The sequence below is a fragment of the Pteronotus mesoamericanus genome, unplaced genomic scaffold (genome assembly GCF_021234165.1).
Source record: "Pteronotus mesoamericanus isolate MK-2021 breed Mesoamerican mustached bat unplaced genomic scaffold, CSHL_Meso_final contig_42, whole genome shotgun sequence".
Lineage (NCBI taxonomy): Eukaryota > Metazoa > Chordata > Mammalia > Chiroptera > Mormoopidae > Pteronotus > Pteronotus mesoamericanus.
In genome coordinates this window covers 2,730,696-2,753,964 of record NW_026555157.1, presented here as the reverse complement: position 1 = coordinate 2,753,964, position 23,269 = coordinate 2,730,696, and the positions used below count along the sequence as shown (strand labels likewise).

The window sequence follows — 23,269 nt, the reverse complement described above, 5'->3', positions numbered from 1 at the left end:
AAATATTGCATTACTATCACTTATTTCCATAATTTAATTTTTTATTATTCAATTTTTTAATCTACCTGAAACTTATTTTCCAACTTTTAATCAATGGCTTGATATTAGTTATTTAATAACCATTTCTATTATTTAACTTTTATTGTAAGCAATTTGTATAACAGTTACACAAATTATAAATAGATACCCATTCAGTTCCAATGATTTATATCTCTCTTGTTCAGAGAGTACAGCACTATTTTCACTATTATTGCTATATAATGTATTTTAATTTGGAGGAAGATCTACAAATTCCTCATTAATCATTTTTTCATATTACCTTTGATAATTATATGTGCTTATTTTTATAGATGAAATATAGAATAATTTCTAACTATGACTTAGATATTCTCAGTCTGACTTCATACATTAAAAATGAAATATGGCAGTTAAAAAGATTCCTCAATACTCTAGTAAGGATGCATACAGTTTCCATAGATATATATAAATAAATGGAAAGTAAGTTCTCAGTTACTCAAAGAAATTTAACTTACATACTGATGCTGCTGGACCAGATGTTTTACGTGAAGATACATACTTTCTAGTGTTCCATCTGAACTTTTGTACATCAATTGGAGTCTGAACAATCATTACCTTTGTGAAATCTTCAGTGCCTTGTATCTAAAAGTTGACAGAATATAAGTTAATTTCTGAGTAAATATCATACAATGAAATATTTTTCTCGTAAGCTAATATTCCAGGCCCTTTCTAAATATCTGTGCTGTAAAATCGAAAACATCATTAGATATTAGAAGGCATCTTAAGATACTTGGACATAGTATTTTTCTGAAAGTCAATATTCCATACACTTTCATTGATCTCTAAATATTTTGTTCATTTCTCTTACAAGTGAGAAAAATGATGGAGTTCATTATCAAGAGAGGCTTTTTTTTTTTAAGTGTCAGAAAGTTAGTTTAGAACAAATATCAAGGACTTCAAGATGATGTAGGAGTGATTGGAAGTCACATTGACCTCCTCCCAGGACCAACCTGGAATTACAACTAAATTATGGAGAAATCACCTGGAACAAACAACTGAGCAATAGCAAGAGAGGAGCCTTATAATCTTGGACAGACAGAGGAATTGGCATTAACACAACCTAATTGGTAAGGAGTGAGGTAGAGACTCGAGAAGGTGGACTGGGCACCCATGGGTGGCACCAACAGAGGGATATATAAATGGCCAGTTGGATCCCCCTGAGAAGAGCCGGGTCTGAACTATAGGTGGGGATCTCCAGCCTACAACACCAGACCCCCAAAAAGTACACAGATAACAGCCAGCTGTAAAGTGCATACAGAGTTACTCTTCATCAGAGACAGGCGGCTGGACACCCAAAGATCTATTTAAAAGGTCAATGTAAAATTTTCGTTTTCTCCCACTTACCCTGGTCTCTGGCAAAGGCAGGAGCAGAGTGGGCTGGAGAGACCCGAGGAGAGACTGGGAAAGGAGGCTTTGGGGAGAGAGCTAAGGGAATAGCTGGCAGGATCCTGGTGCTGACTCCTCCCCGATAGGCAGCCACCTTGCTTAGGCAGACCACTCCCTTGAGTGGCAGCAGCGTGAGAGGACACAATAGTCCTGCCCCCAGGAGGGACTCTTGCCTCAACCTGTGGTGCATAAGCCTGACTGCTGAGTGTGGAGTGACTAGATTGACAACTAAAGGAGATAGCCACAGACCGTACATTCCTGGAAGACTTGAACAGATTCCTAGGTTCAACAGCTGACATCATCAGAGGTAGATCCAGAAAGGAAAAATAAGTCTCCTACCATAGAAGTGCACACTACAAAGTCAGGAAATCAAGACAGATCAATTGAAGAAGCAGAGGAAAAAAGAAGAGTCTCACGACTAATGGGAAGACAGAGAAACAACCCCCAGTCAAAGGGAAAGGTTGAATTCCCAGAAAGAGCACTAAATGAAATAGAGGCAACTATCAGATATTGAGTTCAAAACAATGGTTCTAAGGAAGCTCAGTGAGCTCAAAGAGAATTATGGGAAACTACGAGGAACTTACTGCAAATTATTATGAGCATGAAAAAGGACATGGAAACTATCAACAAGAGGCAAGAGGAAATGAAGGATACAATTTCTGAATTGAAGAACACAGTAGAAGGAATCAAAAGCAGGCCAGAAGAAGCAGAGGATCGAATCAGTGAGCTGGAGGACAAGGTAGAAAAAAGCTCCCAGTTAAGAGCAAGAAAATAAAAAAAGACTAAAAAAGAATGAAGAGTTGTTAAGGGAAATGCAGGACAACCTGAAACATAATAATATCTGTATAATAGGGATACCAGAAAGAGAAGAAGAGGAGCAAAGGATAGAGAACCTGTTTGAAAAAGTAATGATGGAAAATTTCCCTAATTAGAGGAGAGAAAAAGTCACTCAAGTCCAGGAAGCACAGAGGGTCCCATTCAAGAGGGACCCAATGGGGCCCACTCCAACACACATCATAATTAAATTGGCAAATATCGAAGACAAACAGAGAATTTAAAGGCAGCAAGGGAGAAAGGGGTAATAACATACAAGGGGGCCCCAATATGGGTAGTAGCTGACGTCTCAATAGAAATACTACCAGCCAGAAGGGAATGGCAAGAAATATTCCAAGGAATGAAAAGCAAAGGCCTGCAACCAAGACCATTCTACCCAGCAAGGCTCTCAATTAAAATGGAAGGTGAAATATTTACAATTTGCATTATTTATTATTATTATACAAGTTGCATTATTTACAATTGCCAAGATTTGGAAGCAGCTCAAGTGTCCATCAATAGACGAGTGGATAAAGCAACTATGAGACATTTACACAATGGAATACTACTTAGCCATAAGAAAGATGAAAATTTTACCCTTTGCAACAGCATGGATGGACCTAAAGAATATTATGCTAAATAAAATATGCCAGGCAGAGACATACAAGTACCATGTGATTTCACTCATATGTAGAAACTAATGAACAAACTGAACTAAAAAGCAGAAGAGAGACAGACTGATAGGTAGAGAGCAGGCTGACAGCTCTGGAGGTGTTGAGGGGAGTGGAGAGACTGAGCATAAAAGAAAAAGAACTCATGGACACAGACAACAATGCGGTGATTGCTGGGGGCAGGGGGATGAGTGGAGGTAGGAGAGTATAAGGGAGATAAATGGTAATGGAAAAATACAATTAAAAAATGACTGTTAAATGAGGAAGAAAAAGCAATTATGTTCTGGGGATATAAAATTTAGCATAGGAAATATAGTCAATAATATTGTAATAACTATGTACGGTGCCCAGTAAGTAATTGAATATCGAGGAGATCACCTGTAAATTATATAACTGTCTAAACACTATGCATTGCACCTGAAAATAATATAAAATAACATTGAATGTTGACTGTAATAGAAAAATTACAGGAGTTAAGTCCTTCAAGTTTGTGTTGGGTTTTCAGTATGCTCTGAATCAACTTGGTGCCCAAATACACAATGAGCAGGGCTTTGTGTCTAGGGAAGTGGACAGTCAGGAACATTTGGGGCTATCTTTTGGTAGGCCATCTAAATTCCCAACTAGCACTCATGCCAAAGTTCTATTATGTACTCAAGAATAGAGGTCAGGAGCAGCATAGTTAAGAATATTGCTTTGCTTCCTTTCATTAGGCATCACATTGGTGGTATTCCACATAGAAAATTTTCTTGTGATCATTTTTGAACTCAGGATTTCTCTTACTCCTACCTCATATTTTTCTTGTGTCCCAAATATACCCAGAGAGCACTTCTATCACATCTGTAAATGTTTTACTTCATATATTTATATACGTATCTTTAAACTTGGTTGAGAGTCTCTTGAGGGCAAGTTGCAAATCTCATTTGTCTTGATCACTTTAACATCTAGCATTGTTTTTTTCATATATTAATTGCTTTAAAAATATATGCCTACTTTAATTGGCTCTAAGTTCCTCTTTCTATTTACTTTCTTTTTTTATTATATTTTTATTGGTAATACTATTCCAGTTGTCCCAATTTCCCCCCTTTGTGCCCTCCACCCAGCACTCCCACTCCCTCAGGCAATCCCCATACCATCATCCATGCCCATGGGTCATGTATAAGTTCTTTGGCTTCTCCATTTCCTATACTGTACTTAACACCCCCCTGCTATTCTGTAACTACTATTTGTACTTCTTAGTCCCCTCACCTCTTCACTCATTCTCTCACATCCCCTCCCACCTGGCAACCATCAAAATGCTCTCCATATCCATAAATCTCTCTCCATTCTTTCTGTTTGCTTAGTTTATTTTTTATATTGATTTGTTGATAGATATGTATTTATTGGTATTTTATTGTTCATAGTTTTTATTTTCTTTTTCTTAAATAAGTCCCTTTAACATTTCATATAATAATGATTTGGTCATGATGAACTTCTTATAGAGTTTTTCTGGTCTGGGAAGCTCTTTATCTGACCTTTGATTCTAAATGACATCTTTGCTGGCTAGAGAAGTCTTGGTTATAGGTCTTTTCTTCTCATGATGTTAGTATTTCTTGTCCATCTCTTCTATCCTGCAAAGTTTCTTTTGAGAAATCAGCTGACAGTCTTATGGGAATTCCCAATAACTAACTGCTTTTCTCTTGTTGCTTTTAAGATTCTCTCTTCATCTTTAGCCTTTGGTATTTTAATTATGATGTATCTTAGAGTGGGCCTCTTTTCATCCATCTAGTTTGGGCTTCTCTGTGCTTCCTGGGCTTGGCACCTCTATCTCCTTCACAATATTTGGGAAGTTTTCTTTCATTATTTTTTCAAATACATTTCTTATTTCTTGCTCTTTTTTTTCTACTTCTGGCACCCCTGTGACACAAATATTGGAATGTTTGAACTTGTCTCAGGTGCTGCTTCACTGTCCTCATTTCTTAGGATTCTCTTTTCTTCTTGTTATTCTGCTTAGTTGTTTTTTGCTTCCTTATATTCCAAGTCATTGTTTTGACACTTGGCTTCATCCACTCTACTGTTGTTTCCCTGTAAATTGTTTACTTCAATTAGTGTGTCCTTCGTTTCTGACTGGATCTTTTTTATGCTGCTGAGGTCCTCACTAAGTTTTTCTGAGCATATATATTACCAGTGTTTTGAACTCTGCATCTGATAGATTGCTCATCTCCATTTTGTTCAGTTCTTTTTCTGGAGTTTTGATCTGTTTTTTCATTTGGGCCATGATTCTTTGTCTCCTCATTTTGGCAGCTTTCCTATGTTTGATTTTATGTATTAGGTTGAGCTGTTATGACTCCCTGTCTTGATAGTGTGGCCTAATATAGTAGATGTCCTGTAGAGTCCATTGACAGAGCCTCCCCTATCACCCAAGCTGGGTACTCGAGGTGCATACTTTCTGTGGGCTGAATAGCCCCTCCTCTTGTAGGTGAGCCTTGATTGCTCTTGGTAGGTCTTGGGAGGGACTTATTCAGGCCAGTCAGCTGCAATCACTGGCTGTGACCACCAACCTCTGCCCTCCAGGGAGGATTAGCTGTGCAGGAGCAGGGTGGTGGTGTTCTGACATGGCTGTAGCTGTCCACTGAGTTTCCTGGGCTCTGAAGTTTGGGGAGAGAACTAAGGGAGTAGCTGGCAGGATCCTGGTGTTCAAAGGCTCTGAAGTTTCCTGAGTGGTAAAGGCCAAAGTCAGTGCCCACCTGTGTTTTGCCTGGAGCCACCCTGCAAAAGCTATGAAGCAATCTGAAGATGGCTGCTACCTGTGCTGGGTTGGAGATTCCCAGGCGAAGCCAAGCTGTGAATCTAGTCTGGTTGCTGTTAGTGCCAGGCCTGGGGCACTTAGGAAGAGGTATAGGGCCTGGGGGGATCACTGAGGCCAGCTGTTGCTTGTTTGAGAGGATTTGAGAATTATGAAGCATGAGCCAAAGGCAGCCATTCATATAGAAAAGTCACTGTTAAAAGCTTGGGTGGGCCCATAAGTTGGGTGGGACAGAGTCTCTGGGGATCTCCAGGGTGGGGCAAATGGTGTTAGCCAGGTTTATAGAGTCTCAGATATGGCACCAGCCTGCCAGCTCTGTGGCTCTGTGGGGAAAGAGTTCAGACAAAGGACAATGGACTCTGCTTGCATTTCTGTCTGGGAGAAAGCTGTCTCACAGCTCTTGTCCTGATGCCCTGGCACTTCATTTCCTTCCTATATGCCACTGGTTCCTTTCAAGCTGCTACCCTAGTGCTGGAACTTAGAGGGAATGAGTCTGAGTAAGTCCGTGTGTGGCTTCTTTAAGAGGAACTGCTTGAGACTCCAGAACTTTCTCCCACCAACACAATCTGCACTGGTATTTTGCAGCCACAAGTTATGGACACATTATTTTCCTGGAACTGGAACCCTGGGCTGGGAGGTCTGGTGTGAGGCTGGGATTTCTTGCTCCCAAGTTATCCCTCCCAAATTTTTATTCACCACAGATGGATGTGGGACCATCCCATTCCACATCTCCTCCCCTCTGGATGGATATGGTTTCTTTAATTCTGTAGTTGTCAGACTTCCATTAAACTCAATTTCTGACAGTTCTGAGGATGGTTGTGCCAGTTTAGTTGTTGTAATTTTGATGTGGTTGTGTGAGGAGGCAAGCCATGTCTGCCTATGCCACCATCTTGACCTGAAGTCTGTCCATTTACTTTCTGTAGTCATATTTTATATGGCTGTTGATTCCATGTGACATGTGCATCCTTTTTTCTACTCCATCTCTCTCTCTCTCTTTCACACATACTCGCGAGTGCACACACAGACACACACACACAGAGTCTTCTTTATTTCCTTCTTCACATGACATAGCTTCTCACTTTGATTGGTAGAAAACTTGACAGCTTAAATATGAGATGTTCTTCACTTTTACATTTATTTTTAGAGTAGCTAGGGAAATACCACTGGTACTTAATTCAACATGGGCCTGGTAGAACCCTTCTAGAGTACTATTTATACAGTTCAGAGAGTGTGACCCTTTTGCAATGTGTAAATGAAATTAATAGGCCCCATTTTGCTATTTACACCTGCAACAAAATTTAATTGTGGCCATAATATACAGCTTGGCCTGCCTCATTGACACTGAACAGGAATAGCTTGGTATTTGGGCTGCCCAGTGCCAAAACAATAAACTTCAGATGCACACACGCATGTGTGTGTGTTTATGGAGTAGTATGGGAAAAGGAGAGCATAGGAGGGTGGAAAAGTGGCAACTTTTTAATATTAATAATACATTGTTGGATATATGGCATGCTGACCTGAAGACATGAATCAGTGTTTCTTTACCTGATGACATGTAAGAGGAATCAAGAAAGGTGCCTTATAAGCTTTCCGTAAATGACAATCTTCTACAGCTCCATGTATGAGGATGACGTAAATTACAGTTTCATCATAGATATCACTCTTGGTGCTCTTTGGTATATCTCTTACATAAACATTACAAAGCTTTAATTGCATCTTGTAGGTCCAATCCTGTAAGAACAACACAATTTCATAGTTTCCTGTCTGTTTATAAAGTTTAAATCCCTAAATAGTTAATTTCCAACAATAAGTTAATGCAATTCCACTTAGAGAGAGGGAAGGACATATTTACATAAACACCTCTCACCTCATAAGATAAATGTTCTCTGATTTTTTGGGCAGTAATAGAAAGTCCAAGTTTTAGCCACATGTTATATTTAATGTGAGGAGAGCATTGTTCAAAAGCTTCATACAAGTGATTTTTGGGAATAAAACATATCTGGAAAAAGAAAGATATAAATTTAATATTTTATTCTGTGCACCTGTAGTTTAAGGAAATAAGATTTACTCATTCATATATAACATTGAAGCTAAGAATTTAAATTATGTAAGATTCATGTAATTGCCTGGAAACCCAATAAAATGTTTTCATAAGTAAATATTTGTGTGACTTTGTTAAACAGTAAATATTAAAAGACCACATGATCCAATGAGAAGTTCTTTATTATTCTTTTTTTTTTAAAGATTTTATTTATTTATTTATTTATTTATTTTCAGAGGGAGGAGAGGGGAGGGAAAAAGAGAGGGAGAGAAACATCAATGTGTGAGAGAAACAGCAGTTAATTGCCTCTCACATGGCCCCAACCAGGGACCTGGCCTGCAATACAGGCATGTGCCCTGACAGGGACTCGAACCAGTGACCTTTGGGTTCACAGGTTGGCACTCAATCCATGCCACACCAGCCAGGGTGGTTCTTTATTATTCTTACAGAGTCTGACAAAAATAGAAAATGAAATATCAAAAATCATTTAACTTTAAAATAAGGATGCAAATATTTCTATAAATACATTATTTGAGGGGAATGAACATTTTAGGCAACAATAAAATGCTGAGACTAACAATAAAAATAGACAATTAGCTATTAGGAATAAGATCTTATGAATGGACAAGACATTGTGTATGTTGGTTTTTATTTACCTCGTGTAAGTATCTATGAGTGAGATTGCTGGGTGAGATGGTGTGTATTTAATTTCATAAGAAACTAAAAAACTGTTTTCAGAAAGAGTTGTAACATTTTACATTCTTACCAGCCAGGTAGGGACTTTCAGTGGCTTCACATTCTCACCAGTACTTGGTATTCAGGCTTTTTATTTTCAGCCAGTATAGTAGGTGTGTAGTGATAACCTCATCACACTTTCAATTTGCATTTCTCTGAGAGCTAATGATATTGAGCATCTCGTGTTTATTGGCCATTTGTACATTCTTTTGTGAAATGTCTGTTCAAATCCTTTGTCAAATTTTTAATTTGGTAACTTGCCTTCTTATTTCTGAATTGTAAGTATTCTTTAAAGGTTCCTTTGTCAAGTCCTTTATTAGATAAAAATATTGTAAAAAGCTGCCTTCTCCTTTCTCAGTCAGTGACAGCCTTTTTCATATTCTTCATGGTGTCTTTTTAAAGAGCTGAAGATTTTAATTTTAGTGACATGCAGTTTATCAATATTGTCTTTTGTGGTAATGATTTTTATGTTCTGGCTAAGAAATCTTTGCCTATTTCAAGATTGCCTATGCTTTCTCCTAGATTTTTTTAATAGTTCTAGTTATTATGTTTAAGTCTATGGTCATTCCCTATTAATTTCTGTGCATAGTTTATCATTGCTTCCACAGAGGTATTTAGTGTTCTTACTCTCATTTGTTAAAAATACTATTATTGTAAAAAATCAATTAACTATATGTGTGTGGACTTACTTTCGAATTCTCTCCTGTGTTTTGTTGATCTATATTGTCTTCACCTTAAGCCAATACCACACACTCTTGATTATCATAGATTTGTAGTAAGTCTTTGAATCAGGTAGTATAGGTCACCTAATGTTATTCTTTATCAAATTTGTTTTATCTATTCTCAGTCCTTTGCATTTCCATATAAATTTTACAAGTGGCTTGTACATTTCTATAAGATTTCATTGAGATTACATTAAATCTATAGATCAATTTGGGAAGAATGAACATCTTAATAAAATTATGTGTTGTCCAATCCATGAAGATGTTCTACCTCTTCATTTATTTAGAGCTTCTATACATTTTCTAGAAAATGTTTCATAGTTTTCATCATAGAGGGCTTGTAAATCTTTTGTTAACTTTATTCCTATCCACTTATCTAGTATAATAGGGCTAGAAAAATAAGCTGACATAAAAATTATAGAGAAAACACTAAAATTGTCTCTACATAATATCTACATTTCAAAAATCCTAAAGAATCTACCAAAACTACTTAAAATATATAGCAAATTTAGCAATGTAGCAAGATACAACTTCAAATTCCAAAAGTTAATTGCATTTTCTTATACTGGCAACAAACAGAAACAACTTTCTTATTTTTTCCCCCCAAAATATGGAAAGGGATAAAATGGCTCAGCAAACGTTTGTTTCCCAAACATCTGCTTTGCCATCTCCAGGCAAACGGCCTTCCTCCTCTTTGAATTCTCAAACCACTATTCCCCCTTATCCTCAGCTCAAACTGGCACATAAGCCTCCATTGCCTGATTTGTCCTAGAAACCCATATTCTTATGAAACCTTGTATGTACATATGTAATTAAACCTGGTTATCTCCTTCTCTGAATTTGTCTTATGTCATTTTAAGTATTCAACCAGTCAGAAGATCTCAGAGGGGAAAGGGGACATTTTTCCAACACCCACACTGATAAAACTGAACCTTAAACATCTGTAGTCCCTGGCACTTCTTGACCTCTAATATCTCTGTTCCACTCTCAGTAATCTGGTAAATTTAGTTTGCCTTGTCCTGTGCATGCTGGCCCATTCCTCAACCAATGACTTGAAGAGAACCATCACACAGACTTCTCAGTCTCGCTAGGTGCAACTCTTTCCAAGCCTAGCTCTGCAGATTCCTGCCCATTGAGCTGCCACAGCTTCTGATTTTGCCTTTCTCAGCTCAGCAAGATCATTACCTTCTGTCTGGATTATTGTGGTTAGAAACTGTAGCAGGCAGAGGGTCAAGGAGAATGTGGGACTTGTGAGTTTCTCTCCTCTCAAGGTGTACAGACTTGTACTGCCTGTTTTCCAATGGCTGAGAACACTTGCCTCATATATTTTGTCAAGCTCTATGTTGTTTGTAGGTATGCTAGTATGCTACCACTAACTTTATTATAGCCAAAAGTAGCAGGATCGTGTATTTTTATGCAGTCCCAGATGTATAATTTCACTTGTAAACATTCTAATATACACTGCTGGATGAGAGAGACATCGTAAAGTTTTTCCTTGCCTTTTCACACCATTGATTTGTTGGGGGGAAAATGAGTCATTTGGCCTGACGGGCCTCCCACATTTTAGATTTATCTAATTATTTTCTTCCGGTGGCAATTAACTTGTTTCTCTCCTTCCTGTCTTTTCTATGAACTGGTTAGATCTAGAGGCTTCAGGATTTCTCCTTTCTTGTATAAAAAGACTTTGAAGGTGGCATGAGTACTTCTGCTGCATCATATCATGAGGTATGTGATACTGAGCTGTCCTACTCTTACTGATGCTAAGTTTGTCTTTAGGTGGTGTCAGCCTGGTACTTTCATTATAGATGTTACCATTAATACTCCACATCAATTGATGGTTGCAGTTTAGATCCATCATTTTATTAGGGATGGCAAAGTGAAGATATTCTAATTCTCTCATTCTGTGCTTGTTAGCTGGGATTCTTCTTTATAGAAATTTTTTTCCTCATCATTTTTTTTTTTTACCTTGGAAGAATTTATAGAGGAAAGGCAGGGTAAATGTTTAATTCTTTCTCTTAAAAAAATCCATTTTCAGGGTAAAAAGTTGATATCCCTGCAAACTTATTGGAAAATTTTAAACCATTATATTATTATGACTTATGGTTTTTTATATATTTATGGGTTTCAGTTTGTGGTCACTATTCTTTCGAGTTCATACTAGGCCAGTGGAAGCCTCTGTTGCTTTGAGGATTTTGTTTTGAATTCTGTCTAGGAAAACCGCCATCCATTTTGCTGTCAACAGATCCTAGCTCTCTGACTTTCCTATTGTTTCCCCTCCAAATTATTTATAATGAACACATCCTGCCTAATTTCTCCATGAGAGTCTGCATATGACCTCTTTTTCTGATTAAATACTTCTTTCAATATGGTTGGTTAACTTTTACAAGTTATTTTGTCAGGACACTATATTGGGTAAGTAAAATTCTGTCAACAAGTTATGTTCCTTTACCATTCCTATTTTTTAAAAATAACTTCCACTAGATTGTAAGCATGTACTAAGTGCAAAAACAATGTTATATTTGATACTAGATGTTTAACAAGATACAATAGTAAGACATAAGATAATGTTTTCTCACCTCCACTACAGTTTTGCAGGTGGCAGAATATTGCATGGGTTGATTAGTTAAACAGTTTAGCTCTCCTATTATTTCCCCACTGATTACATAGTCTGTGGAAGTTATCAGGTGATCTTTTTCTTCTGACTCAGAGAGTATTTGATCAGTTACCAAACCTGGTTTTGATCTTTGAAGCTGCTCAGAAACAAATAAGAGAGGAAGAGAGACAGAGAGAGAAATATGTATGCTAGTTAATTTACCAAAATTATGTATTTTATGACTTTATTTTCTTTTGGTTTTAAAAATATATACACATTATTTGGGGAATACTTATTACTCATATCTTTTTAAGCATATTTATTAAATTAGTAATGACTTAGAAACATGCATTCTTAAATACTTGATCTTCTTGATTCTTCCAGCTCAGCCAATACATACTGCCTTAAGTGATTAAATTCCCAATTCAGACAAACACAAGATGAATAACAATTTATATTATAATTTTCCATCATAAAGATGATTCTTTTACATTTTTGTTATCTATTGGGAAGAGTGTGGCTTAAAATGTGATGAGTACTGTTATCCATAGTGTTTGAAAAAGAAAATTCTGTTTGGATGGTAGTTGCTGACCTAAACGAGAAACAATGCAGTTCTTAACAAAGAAAACTATCAATTCTCAGTTTTACAAAGTTTTTAACTAAGCTCACAAGTGCATTTATAAATAACACTGCCTTACCTTTATCATGCCTGAAATAATTACATAGATTCCTGTGGGCTCATCACCTTCTTCAAATATATCATTTCCACAATCAAATGTTATAAATTTGGCTCTTTCCTAAAAAATGATCACAAATATATGCTGTAAATACCATTTTAGCAATGGTTGGGGATGTTGAAATTTATATTTTAATGAAAAAGTTTTGATATTTTTAAAGTAAATTATCACTGCATTAGTAGACATTGCATTAGTAATAAATTTGTAAGAGAAAATAGTAGGAATTATGAATAGCAAAAAAAGGAAGGTGACTATTAATAAATATATGCAATTCAAATGGGGTATTTATACATGGGTTAAGAAAGACATAATCCAGAAATAAGAAATGTCATGGAAATACAAACATATTTTGCCTGGATGAAAAATAATCAAAACAGATGCAGGCTAATGGCACATATAAGTCTCAATCATACCCATCCTCTTAAACATCTGATGATGTAAATAAAAATTTTTTCATTCAAAATATTTTAATCAGATAAGACAAATATAATTGGCTTTTGGCACCACGTAGATATAGAAAAAGAATCTTAGTAGAACAAGATAGGCCCATTTATTCATTCTCCCACTACTCAATATGCAAAGTGCCAGGGGCTGAGTATTCAAAGGATGGATGAGCTAAAAAATATAGTTCAGAAGGGAGATACAAAAATGATTGTAATGTGATGTACTTAACTTTATAATAAAAGTATATTATGGATAAAATGGTGATACCATAGGTCCTTCAAACTCAGGATGGACCACAGGATGATCTACTGATAGGGTATTTGAGACTAAAGCCCACATTTCTGAGTACCTTCAGTGGGGGTGTTTCCAGAGAAGCAATAATCAGGGACAGTTTGAAAAAAAAAGTGCAGAAAGGGCATTTCAAGAAAAGTAAATAGTACCCACAGAGAAATGGAATTTGAAAACAGTATAAAGAGCTTGAGGAACGATGAGTGGTTCAGTATAGAGCATAAGGTATGTGATGAATGGGAAACAGAGATGAAGGTAAAGAGGCAGAAAGGAAGCAGTCTGCAGAAGACTGCATGCTGTTCAAAAGGATTTTGATTTTATCCTATAGGCAGTAAAGGATATTTAAAGAATTTTAACCTGGAGAATATCATCATTAAATCATTATTTTTAAGATCATTTGTTGGTAGGTTAAAAGGATATTTCATTAAAGATGGTATTAGTAGGAAATAAAAAATATTACCTGAATAAAACTTATATGGTCTTTGTTTTTATCTAGCCATGGAATATGGTAAAGAGCTTCAGCAATAGTAAGTGACTTGACAATAGGTTGAAAATCAAGTAAGTCTCTTTTTTTGGCCATTATTAACTAAAATCACAAAATTTAAGAAAGAAGATGAACAAAACTAGTGCTCACAGAATATTTAAAACAATTACAGCTTTGTGCATTTTTTTCCTTGCTTTTTGAGACTTTGGTTTTTCCAGCCTCTCTCCTTTTACAGCATTTTTCTGCTATCATATTCCAAAATTACAGATTAAACTTTTAAAAGTAAACATTTTTACTGATATACAACAGATAGGCAAAAAGTACACAAATAATAAAGGTTCACTGAAAGAAATTTTTTTATTGTTGTTTTATTACTGTTGTCCCAATTTTCCCCCATTGCTCTTCCCTGCCCAGCTTTGTACTATTTTTTCCTTGCTTTTCTGAGACTTTGGTTTTTCCAACCTCTCCCTGTTTAAAGCATTTTTCTGCTATCATATTCTAAAGGCATAGATTAAACTTTTAAAGGAAACATTTTTATTGACACATTGCAGATAGGCAAAAAGTACACAAAACATAAAAGTTCACTGAAAGATATTTTTAAAACATTTTTTATTGTAATTCAATTACAAATGTCCCCATTTTTTTCCCCATTGCTCTTCCCTGCCCTGCCCATGCCCCCTCTGCCACATTCAACCCCCAACCCTGTTGTCCTTGTCCATAGGTCCTTTATACATGTCCCTTGACTTGACCCTTCCCTTTATTCCTGTTGTCCCCCCTCACATTTCACCCCTGGTCACTGTCAGATTGTTCTTTGTTTCCACGTCTCTGGTTCTATTTTTCTTACTTGTTTGTCTTCTTGATTAGGTTCAACTTATAGATGAGATCAAACGGTATTTGTCTTTCACCTCCTGGCTTATTTCACTTAGCATAATGCTCTCTAGTTCCATCTATGCTGTTGCGAAAGGAAAGGAGTTCCTTCTTTCTTTCTGCTGTGTAGTATTCCATTGTGTAAATGTGCCACAGTTTTTTGATCCCCTCATTTACTGATGGGCATTTAGGCTATTTCCAGCACTCAGCTATTGTAAATAACATTGGGGTGCAGAGGTTCTTTTGAATTGGTGTTTCAGCATTCTGAAGGTATAATTCCAGCAGGGATGGATCACCAGGTCAAAAGGAAGTTCCATTTTTAGTTTTTTTGAGGAAATTCCATACTGTTTTCCACAGTGGCTGCACCAGTCTGCATTCCAACCAACAGTGTACTAGGGTTCCCTTTTCTCCATATCCTCACCAGCACTTGTTTGTTGATTTGTCTATGATGGCCATTCTGACTGGTGTGAAGTGGTATCTCACTGTGGTTTTAATTTGCATCTCTCTGATGGCTAGTGATGCTTTCACATGTCTCTAGACCCTTTGTATGTCCTCCTTGAAGAAATGTCTGTTCAGATCCTTTGCCCATTTTTTACTGGATTGTTTGTCTTCCTGGTGTGGAGTCATATGAGTTCTTTATATATTTTGGAGATCAAACCCTTGTCCAAGGTATCATTGGCAAGTGTATTTTCCCATATGGTTGGTTCCCTTTCAGTTTTGATGCTATTTTCCTTAGCTGTGCAGAAGCTGTTTAATTTGATGTGGCACCATTTGTTTATTCTTTCCTTTATTTCCCTTGCTCTAGGGGACATACTAGTGGAAATATTGTTGCATGGAATATCTGAGCTCTTTCTGCCCATGTTCTTCTCTAGGACTTTTAAGGTGTTGTGACTTAAGTCTTTTATCTGTCTTGAGTTTACTCTAGTGTATGGTGTATGTTAGTGGTAAAATTTCAGTTTTTTGCAGGTACCATTCCAGTTCTCCCAGCACCATTTGTTGAAGAGGCTATTTTTACTCAATTTTATGCTCCTGCTCCCTTTGTTAGTTATTAATTGACGATAGAGACATGGGTTTATTTCTATACTCTCTATTCTGTCCCATTGGTCTATGTGTCTGTTCTTATGCTAGTACCAGATTGTTTTGATTACTGTGGGCTTGTATTGTGATCCATCCTACTTTGTTCTTTCTCAAAATTGCTGAGGCTATTTGGTCATTTATGGTTCCATATAAATTTTACAGATACTTTTTCTAAATCTAATTCTATACGGACATTTTGATGATGCTAATTCTTCCAATCCATGAACATAATATATGCTTCCATTTATTTGTGTCTTCCTTCATTCCTTTCTTCAGTGTTATGTAGTTTTCCAAGTCCAGGTCTTTTACCTCCTTGGTTAGGTTTATTCTTAGGTACTTTATTTTTCTTGTTGCTTTAGTAAAAGGGATTTTTTCCTTGTTCCTGTTTTTGATATTTCGTGTTGGTGTAGAAAAATGCTTTTGATTGACTTTGTATCCCGCTGTTTTGCCAAATTCATTATTAGGTCGAATAGAAGCCTATGCAGTTTTCTATGTACATTATCATATCATCTGCTTATAATGCCGGCTTTACTTCCTCATTTCCAATTTGGATGCCTTTTATTTCTTTTTCTTGTCTGATCACTGTGGCTAGAACTTCCCATAGTATGTTGGATAAAAGTGGTGAAAGTAGACACCTTTGTCTTGTTTCTGATCTTAGAAGGGGAAAGCTTTTAGTTTTTGCTGATTGACTATGGTATTGGCTGTAGGTTTCTTGTATATGGCCATTATTATGTTGAGATATTCTCTCTCTACTCCCACTTTGCTGAGTATTTTTAATCAGAAATAGGTGCTGTACTTTATCAAATGGTTTTTCAGCTTCTATTGTTACGATCATGTGATTTTTGTCTTTACTTTTGTTTATGTGATGTATTATGTTTATTTATTTACAAATATTATATGATCTTTGCATTCCTAGGATGAATCCTATTTGATTATGGTGTATGATCTTTTTAATGTATTCTGGATCTGCTTTGCTAATATTTGTTGAGGATTTTAGCATCTATGGTCATCAGAGATACTGGCCTGTAGTTTTCTTTCTTTGTTGTGTCTTTACCTGGTTTTAGAATTAGGATACTACTGGCCTCATAAAAAGACTTTGGGAATCTCTCCTCTTTTTGAATTTTTTGAATAGTTTGAGAATGCTAGTAGTTAGCTCTTCTCTAAATGTTTGGTAAAATTTGCCTGTGAAGCTGTCCAGTCCCAGGCTTTTGTGTGCTGGGAGTTTTTTGATTACTGCTTCAATTTTTACTAATTGTTATTTGTCTATTCAGGCTTTCTGTTTCTTCTTGATTCAGTTTTGGAAGATTATATGTTTCTAGAAATTTGTCCATTTCACTCAGGTTGTCTAATTTCTAGGCATATAGTCGTTTGCAGTACTTTCTTACAATCTTTTGCATTTCTGTGGTATTGGTTTTAATTTCTCTTCTTTCCTTTCTGATTTTATTTATTTGGGTCTTCTCTCTTTTTTTCTTGATGAATCTGGTTAAAGCCTTTTAGACTTTGTTTATCTTTTCAAAAAACCAGCTCCTGGATTTATTGATCCTTTGAATTGATTTTTAGTCTTTATGTCATTTAATTCTGCTCTGATCTTGATGATTTCCAGTCTTCTACTCACTCTGGGTTTTGTTAGTTGTTGTTCCACTCGTTCTTGTAGATGTAGGGTTAGGTTGTCAATTTGAGATTTTTCTATCTTTTTTTAGGTTGGCCTGTATTGTTATGAAGTTACCTCTCAGGACTGCCTTCGCTGTGTCCCACAGGTTTTGGACTGTTGTGTTGTGTTCATTTTCATTTGTTTACAGAAACGTTTTGATTTCTTCCTTGATCTCATTATTGTTCTATTCATTATTTAATAGCATGTTCCTGGCTCTTATCGATAGTTTCTCTGTCCTTTTTCACGCTGGTGTGATTCACAGTAAGTTCCTTACAGCTTTGCTGGAGTTCTTTGTAGTTCTCACTGAGCTCATTGAGCATCCTTATAACCATTATTTTGAAATCAATGTCTGATAGTTTGCTTGCCTCTATTTCATTTAGCACTATTTCTGGAGATTCCTCCTTTCCTTTCTATAGGGAGTTGGTTCTTTGTTTCCCCATTATAGGGGAGACTCTCCTTTTTTGTTTCTGCTTCTTAGACTTATCTTCTTTGACACCTGGACTTCATGGTGTTACCTTCTGTGTTAGTAGACCTGTGGGATTCAGTGGTGCTGTCTTCTTGATCTCCTGAACTTGATGCATTTATAATGCCCCTTATGCCATTTATGTGAGCTGTCTGGTTGTAGTTGGGTTTTGGTTGTTGATGGGTCATTTTTTGGTGCATCCTTCCCTCTGGCTGGCTAACTGAGAGTCACTCCACCCACCACATCTTGTATGCTGTTGTACAGGTGCACTGTCTTCTTTTTCTGGATCTGTCATTGGTGATGTCAGATGGCGTCCCAGTCTGGTCCTAGGCAGCCTGTTCATGTTGACCAGCAATTCACAGTCTGTGGCTCCCTCCTTCAGTTGTTAATCTAGTCAATCTCTAATCAACAGTCAGGCTTAAAGTACCACAGGGTAGGGCAGAGTAATTTCTGTTGGCAGAGCTATTGCTCCCTCTCTGGCTGATGCCACTTGGAGGGGTCTCCTCTGCCTGAGCAAGATGGCTCCGGAAGTAGGGAATGACAAGGAACAGGGATTCTGGCAGCTGCTCCCTCATTTCTCTCTCCAAAGCCACCATCCCCAGACACTCTTCAGGTGTCTCTAGTCTACTCTCTTCCCCCTTTGCCAAATCCCAGGGTAAGTGGCCGTAAATGGAATTGTGTGGGTTGGCCCTGTAAGAGGCTCTCTGTGTCTCCAGGCATCTCTCCCTGGTAGACAGAAACTTGGTTGTTTTTCACAGCAGGATGTTATCTGGGTTCTTTTTCAGCCCTGATGCTGTAGGCTGGGGAGCCCAGCTTGGGGTTAGAGCCCACACTTCTCAGAGAAAACTCCCCCAATCACTGAAATGTCCCTCCAACACTTCTGCTGCTGCCTGTGGGAGCCCAGCTGGCCCTCTTATGTCTCCTCTGCACTCTGTACCAGCCATGTTGTCATGATCAAAGAAAATTTACAATGTGAAAACATCTGTGTAGCCAGCACTCAGATTAGGAAATAAAACACCTACTGTACCCTTATGTTTTCTACTAGTCATTACTCCTATCCAAAGATAATCATTTCTTTCTCACCAGAGTCTAGCTTTGTCTGGGTTCGAGTTTTATTTGCATAAATTGAGGAGTATATAACTATTTGTGTTTGGTTTGATTTGCTGAAATTATGTTTCTGAGTTTCATCTACAATGTTGCAAGGAGGAAACATTCATTCATGTCATTTTCATTGTTGTACAGGAGTATACCACAGCTTTATCTGTTGTTAATTAACATTTTGGTTGTTCCAGTTTGGGGCTTTGTAATGTTGCTATGAGTAGTTGTTTGCTGTACATATTTGTATGTGTATATTTCTGTTGAATATATGGTTATATAATCTAATTTTTCTATCATAAAATATATGGGAAAATTTAATAGATTTTGCTAAGCAGTTTTCTACAGGTATTGTTATCAGGTTACACTCCCACTCTAATGTTCCAGCTGTTCCATCATTTGCTTACACTTGATATTGTCAATTTAAAAAAAAAGTGAAGAATTATGGTAGTTGTGTATTGGTATTTCATTTTAGTTTTAATTTGCATTAAGTTTATGAAATGATATTTGGCATACTTTTTTATGTTTATTGACTTTTGAATACCATCTGTTGTGTAGTGCCTATGCAAATATTTTGCCTGTTTTTTTTAATTGTCTTATTTGTAAGAGGTTTTTTATATATGGTTTTAGGAAAGCCTCCAAGCATAGGAAGGAATGATCCTTCACTATGGCAAGATGGGAAAGAAAAGTCAACTGCTGGAGCTGCAGAAGGAAACTCTCTGTGCTTTGTGCTTTGCTCTAGATAATTATTTTGTTAGATATTCATATCTTGGGGATGGCTTATATTGGAAAGAGCCAAAAGTAGGCTTGAAGATCATAAATGACTACATATCAAATATGTATAATTGCTTTAAAGATACTCTACCTCACCTTGTTAATTTCAGAAGCTTCAATTTTATGAAGAATTCCTTTTAACCTGAAAACCTTAACAATTTCTCTAGCCAAACTGAGCATAACATTAATCTCCTCCTTTGTTTTCATAGTGACAACAATTTCTGGGTGATCATACTCTAAGTAACCTGAAAAGTAACAAAATATTTTCAGATGACATAAAGACAATGTCTAAATATTTCATTTAGACAATAAGCTAATATTTCTGTTGTAAATCCTCAATACAGGAAATGGAATACAACCTTCAATACAGGAAAAGTCTCTATCCCTAATGAGGCCTCTGCAATCAACAGTTACAGAGTTCTGCCAGTCACTTTCCTGCCTTCAGCTCATACTTGGGCCATGAAGAAAGATAGACAGCCTCAGTCTTATGATTAATCATTCTACCAATCCACCTGCACTGGACACTTGAGAGGCATTTCCAGGCTCTAGCTCTGAAATTCATGACTTGCTTTTCTATTAAGTTTGAATCAGGATTTCTGACTACATGCTGTGGGTTTAGCTATGCCTTTGATTAAGTCTTTTCAATTGGCCTCGTTCATTTTCCACTTGCACTATCTGTGCATCTACATGCCCCATCCATCTATGTCCCTCTGCCTGTCTGGTCTGGATTCATAGATGCAAAATGTGAATTTCGTCCTCTTAGATTCTACATTTGGCTTTACCTTGGTCATGACTTCTTCTGTGGCTTGGCAACTATCTGCCATGCAAGCTCTCTCAAGCAAGCATGGCTCATTTCCAGGCTTCCTGTGTCCTTTTGTTGCCTACTATCTAGTATCAAAATCCCTTTCCTTCACACACACACTGTGCTATTAGGAATGTGTCTATCTTACTCTTGGGATTTGTCCCACACTGGGAGTGTGACTTGGCCTGATTCAGAGAATAGGTTCTTGCCATGTTTTGGCACTGAGCCTCCCAGAAGCCACAAACGAGGTCTTTGGGGACTTTTTCCTGATTTCAATTCTTTCTAAAGCCTAAAACTTCAGATGGCAGCTCTGTGGCAAGTGACAGGAAAAAATAACTTTTCCTTTTGTTGCTCAGGAAGGTAAGCACACTTCTGCTTGGAAGAAACAGAATTTATAAGGTAGTAATAACATGTCATCATGCCATGCAAATGTGTTTCCTTTAAACAGAAATTAAAAGGCCTGCATGTGACATAAGGCAGAGAGAAAAAATTCAGAGAGGTGATATTATACTATTTAGTCCAGCTGAAAATATGAGTTATTAATTGTTGAAGTAATCCACTTCATTATTGGTAGTAAGAAGGTTTCCTCAAAGATCAGTTTAGTTGTCAAAACCATTGCTTCTCTGAAATGATGGTGATAAGAGATGATCATGAACCTTTTAGGGTGAGAGGTACCTACCTAACTCTTTCATGGCATGTACCGTATTCCTCGTTATCCTCCTTAATAACATCTATGAAACAAAAGAAACATTATCCATTGGAAAACAAACTGTTGCCTTAACATTGGCCACTGATAGATTTTTAACTCAAATTAACAACTAAATAAAAATATGAAGAGCTTTTCAGGAATTAGAATTGAATTTTGTGCAATGAATTTTATTTTGCCCCAGCAAGCGTGGTGGAGAGGATAAGGAGTGGCATCACCTAGGCCAATTTTGAGAAGCCTGAAAGTGAGTCACACCTTCCCTTAAAGTAACTTGCTTTAGGAGACTATTGATTCTGAGAAATATGGGCATGGAAAGTACTTTGCCATTCAACTTTATGACAGCCTTCATATTTGGGACATACAAGTGGCTTTAAAACTTAGGTGAGTTAGAAAGGTTGGCCAAGCTGTGTGAGAGCAAAAATGATGGCTAAAAGTGGACAACATCTTTGAGACTTTAGACCTTTTCTGTTTTCTACTGTGTATTCTCAAATGTCAGAGCTATATGTGAGTGGTGAACAAAAGTAAAATAATTCAGGAAAACAGTTTTAAAGATAGAGCTTACTTACAACTGTCACTCTACCTTGCCCCACCCTGTGTTAAATGTTCAATTCTCTCAAGCATGAATCTTTGGGCATATAACATATAGCATTCAAGTGTTCTAAATTTCCTTGAAAAGTACATTTTTAATTTCTGATACAGCTGAAAAACTTGTGTGCCAATATCAGTGTTAATATGCCTCAATCGGGAAAATAAAATATTAAAGCTAGAACTTAGGTCCTAGAATTCTCTTCGCTGTTTACCAGTTATGTGTTTCGGGGCATACTCATTTAATCTCTCTTGGCTTCACTTTTCTCCTCTGCATATTGAGCAAATTAAACAAGGTTTTCCTCCAGAGTTATTGTTCTTTTTTCCATTTGCCAGACCCCCACCCTTTCCTTCTTTTACTATTTACTGTGGGAAATTCAGGGATAGAGAGAAATAGAAGGAACCTTTGTGAATTCTGTGGAGGCTCTATTTGCTCAACATGGCCATAATCTCTCAGTCTCCAGTATTTCTTATTTAATGAATCTGTGGCCTGATAATATCCTGGAACTTATACTGGGAGGGAACTGACTACTGCACATGGGTCTCACGATTGCCTCTGCACGGATGGAAAGGTATGTTCCAAGAGCCTTGTGACTTGTTAATATGACACAGACATTTTAGTAAGGATACATTTCAGTAATCTAAATGTAGACTAGTTTAAGTTTTTCCAAAAATTACCTAGAAAACCAGGGATCAAAGACTACATCTACATATATAGATAGAGAATCTGATGGGAGTGGACAACTGAGGGGTGGGGAAAATCAACCATTTTCTTAGTATTTAGTTTATCTCACCTTTTTAACCTGTTTGGAACTTGCAATCTGATCAATTATAGTCATTATATCTGCTTCACCTTGGACATATCCTTTCAGGATAGCATACGTATACGACAGCTGGTGGCTCATCCTTTTATCTATTAATTGCAGCAACTTTGGTGTTATGAGCTGAAAAAGAGGACTGTCATTTAATATTAATTGTACAAATTTTAGTTGATTATTGTTGATTAACTAAAATAGATAATATTAAAAAACAACATGCTCTCAGTAGTGACTACAGTAACCTGTCAAGGTTCCTGTTATTGTTTTCATGGTATTTTTATAACTTCATGGATAGAGCTGTTTTCTTATAACTAATAATGTTGGGCACCTATGCAATGTTATGGCATTATTATTTTATTTTATTTCATTTAATAGTTCATTTTTATCGTATTTTTTCTTTTTTTCCCCTAGTACCATTTCTTCCCCACCCACACACATCCATAATAGCTTTACCCTTTACTTATTTTTCTTTTTATAGAGAATTGGATGCTATTTTCAACTGGTTTAAATCCTTAGAAAACAATGCAGTCAATCTCTTCTGGACTTAGGTATAAAACAACTGTTTATAAAGTACTGCCATTTTTACCTGCAAAATCTCCTAGTAAACTTCTTAGTAGATGGTTTCTTTGGGTTAGGACCTACCACAGCTATAGTCTC

At 36.8% G+C, this 23,269-nt stretch overlaps 1 protein-coding gene across 1 annotated transcript in view; it reads right to left on the bottom strand.

Annotated features, from left to right (window-relative positions):
• The window catches only part of SLC9C1 (solute carrier family 9 member C1), a 111,655-nt gene that overhangs the window by 3,980 nt on the left and 84,406 nt on the right, over positions 1–23,269 (bottom strand). Inside the window, exons 18-26 of the mRNA XM_054577257.1 lie at positions 22,589–22,738; positions 21,183–21,234; positions 19,798–19,946; positions 13,751–13,876; positions 12,520–12,618; positions 11,805–11,978; positions 7,598–7,729; positions 7,276–7,461; positions 538–660 (exon numbers count right to left, since the gene is read on the bottom strand). Of these exons, the coding sequence (XP_054433232.1) occupies positions 538–660; positions 7,276–7,461; positions 7,598–7,729; positions 11,805–11,978; positions 12,520–12,618; positions 13,751–13,876; positions 19,798–19,946; positions 21,183–21,234; positions 22,589–22,738 (1,191 nt within the window). The remainder of the gene's footprint in view (positions 1–537; positions 661–7,275; positions 7,462–7,597; positions 7,730–11,804; positions 11,979–12,519; positions 12,619–13,750; positions 13,877–19,797; positions 19,947–21,182; positions 21,235–22,588; positions 22,739–23,269) is intronic.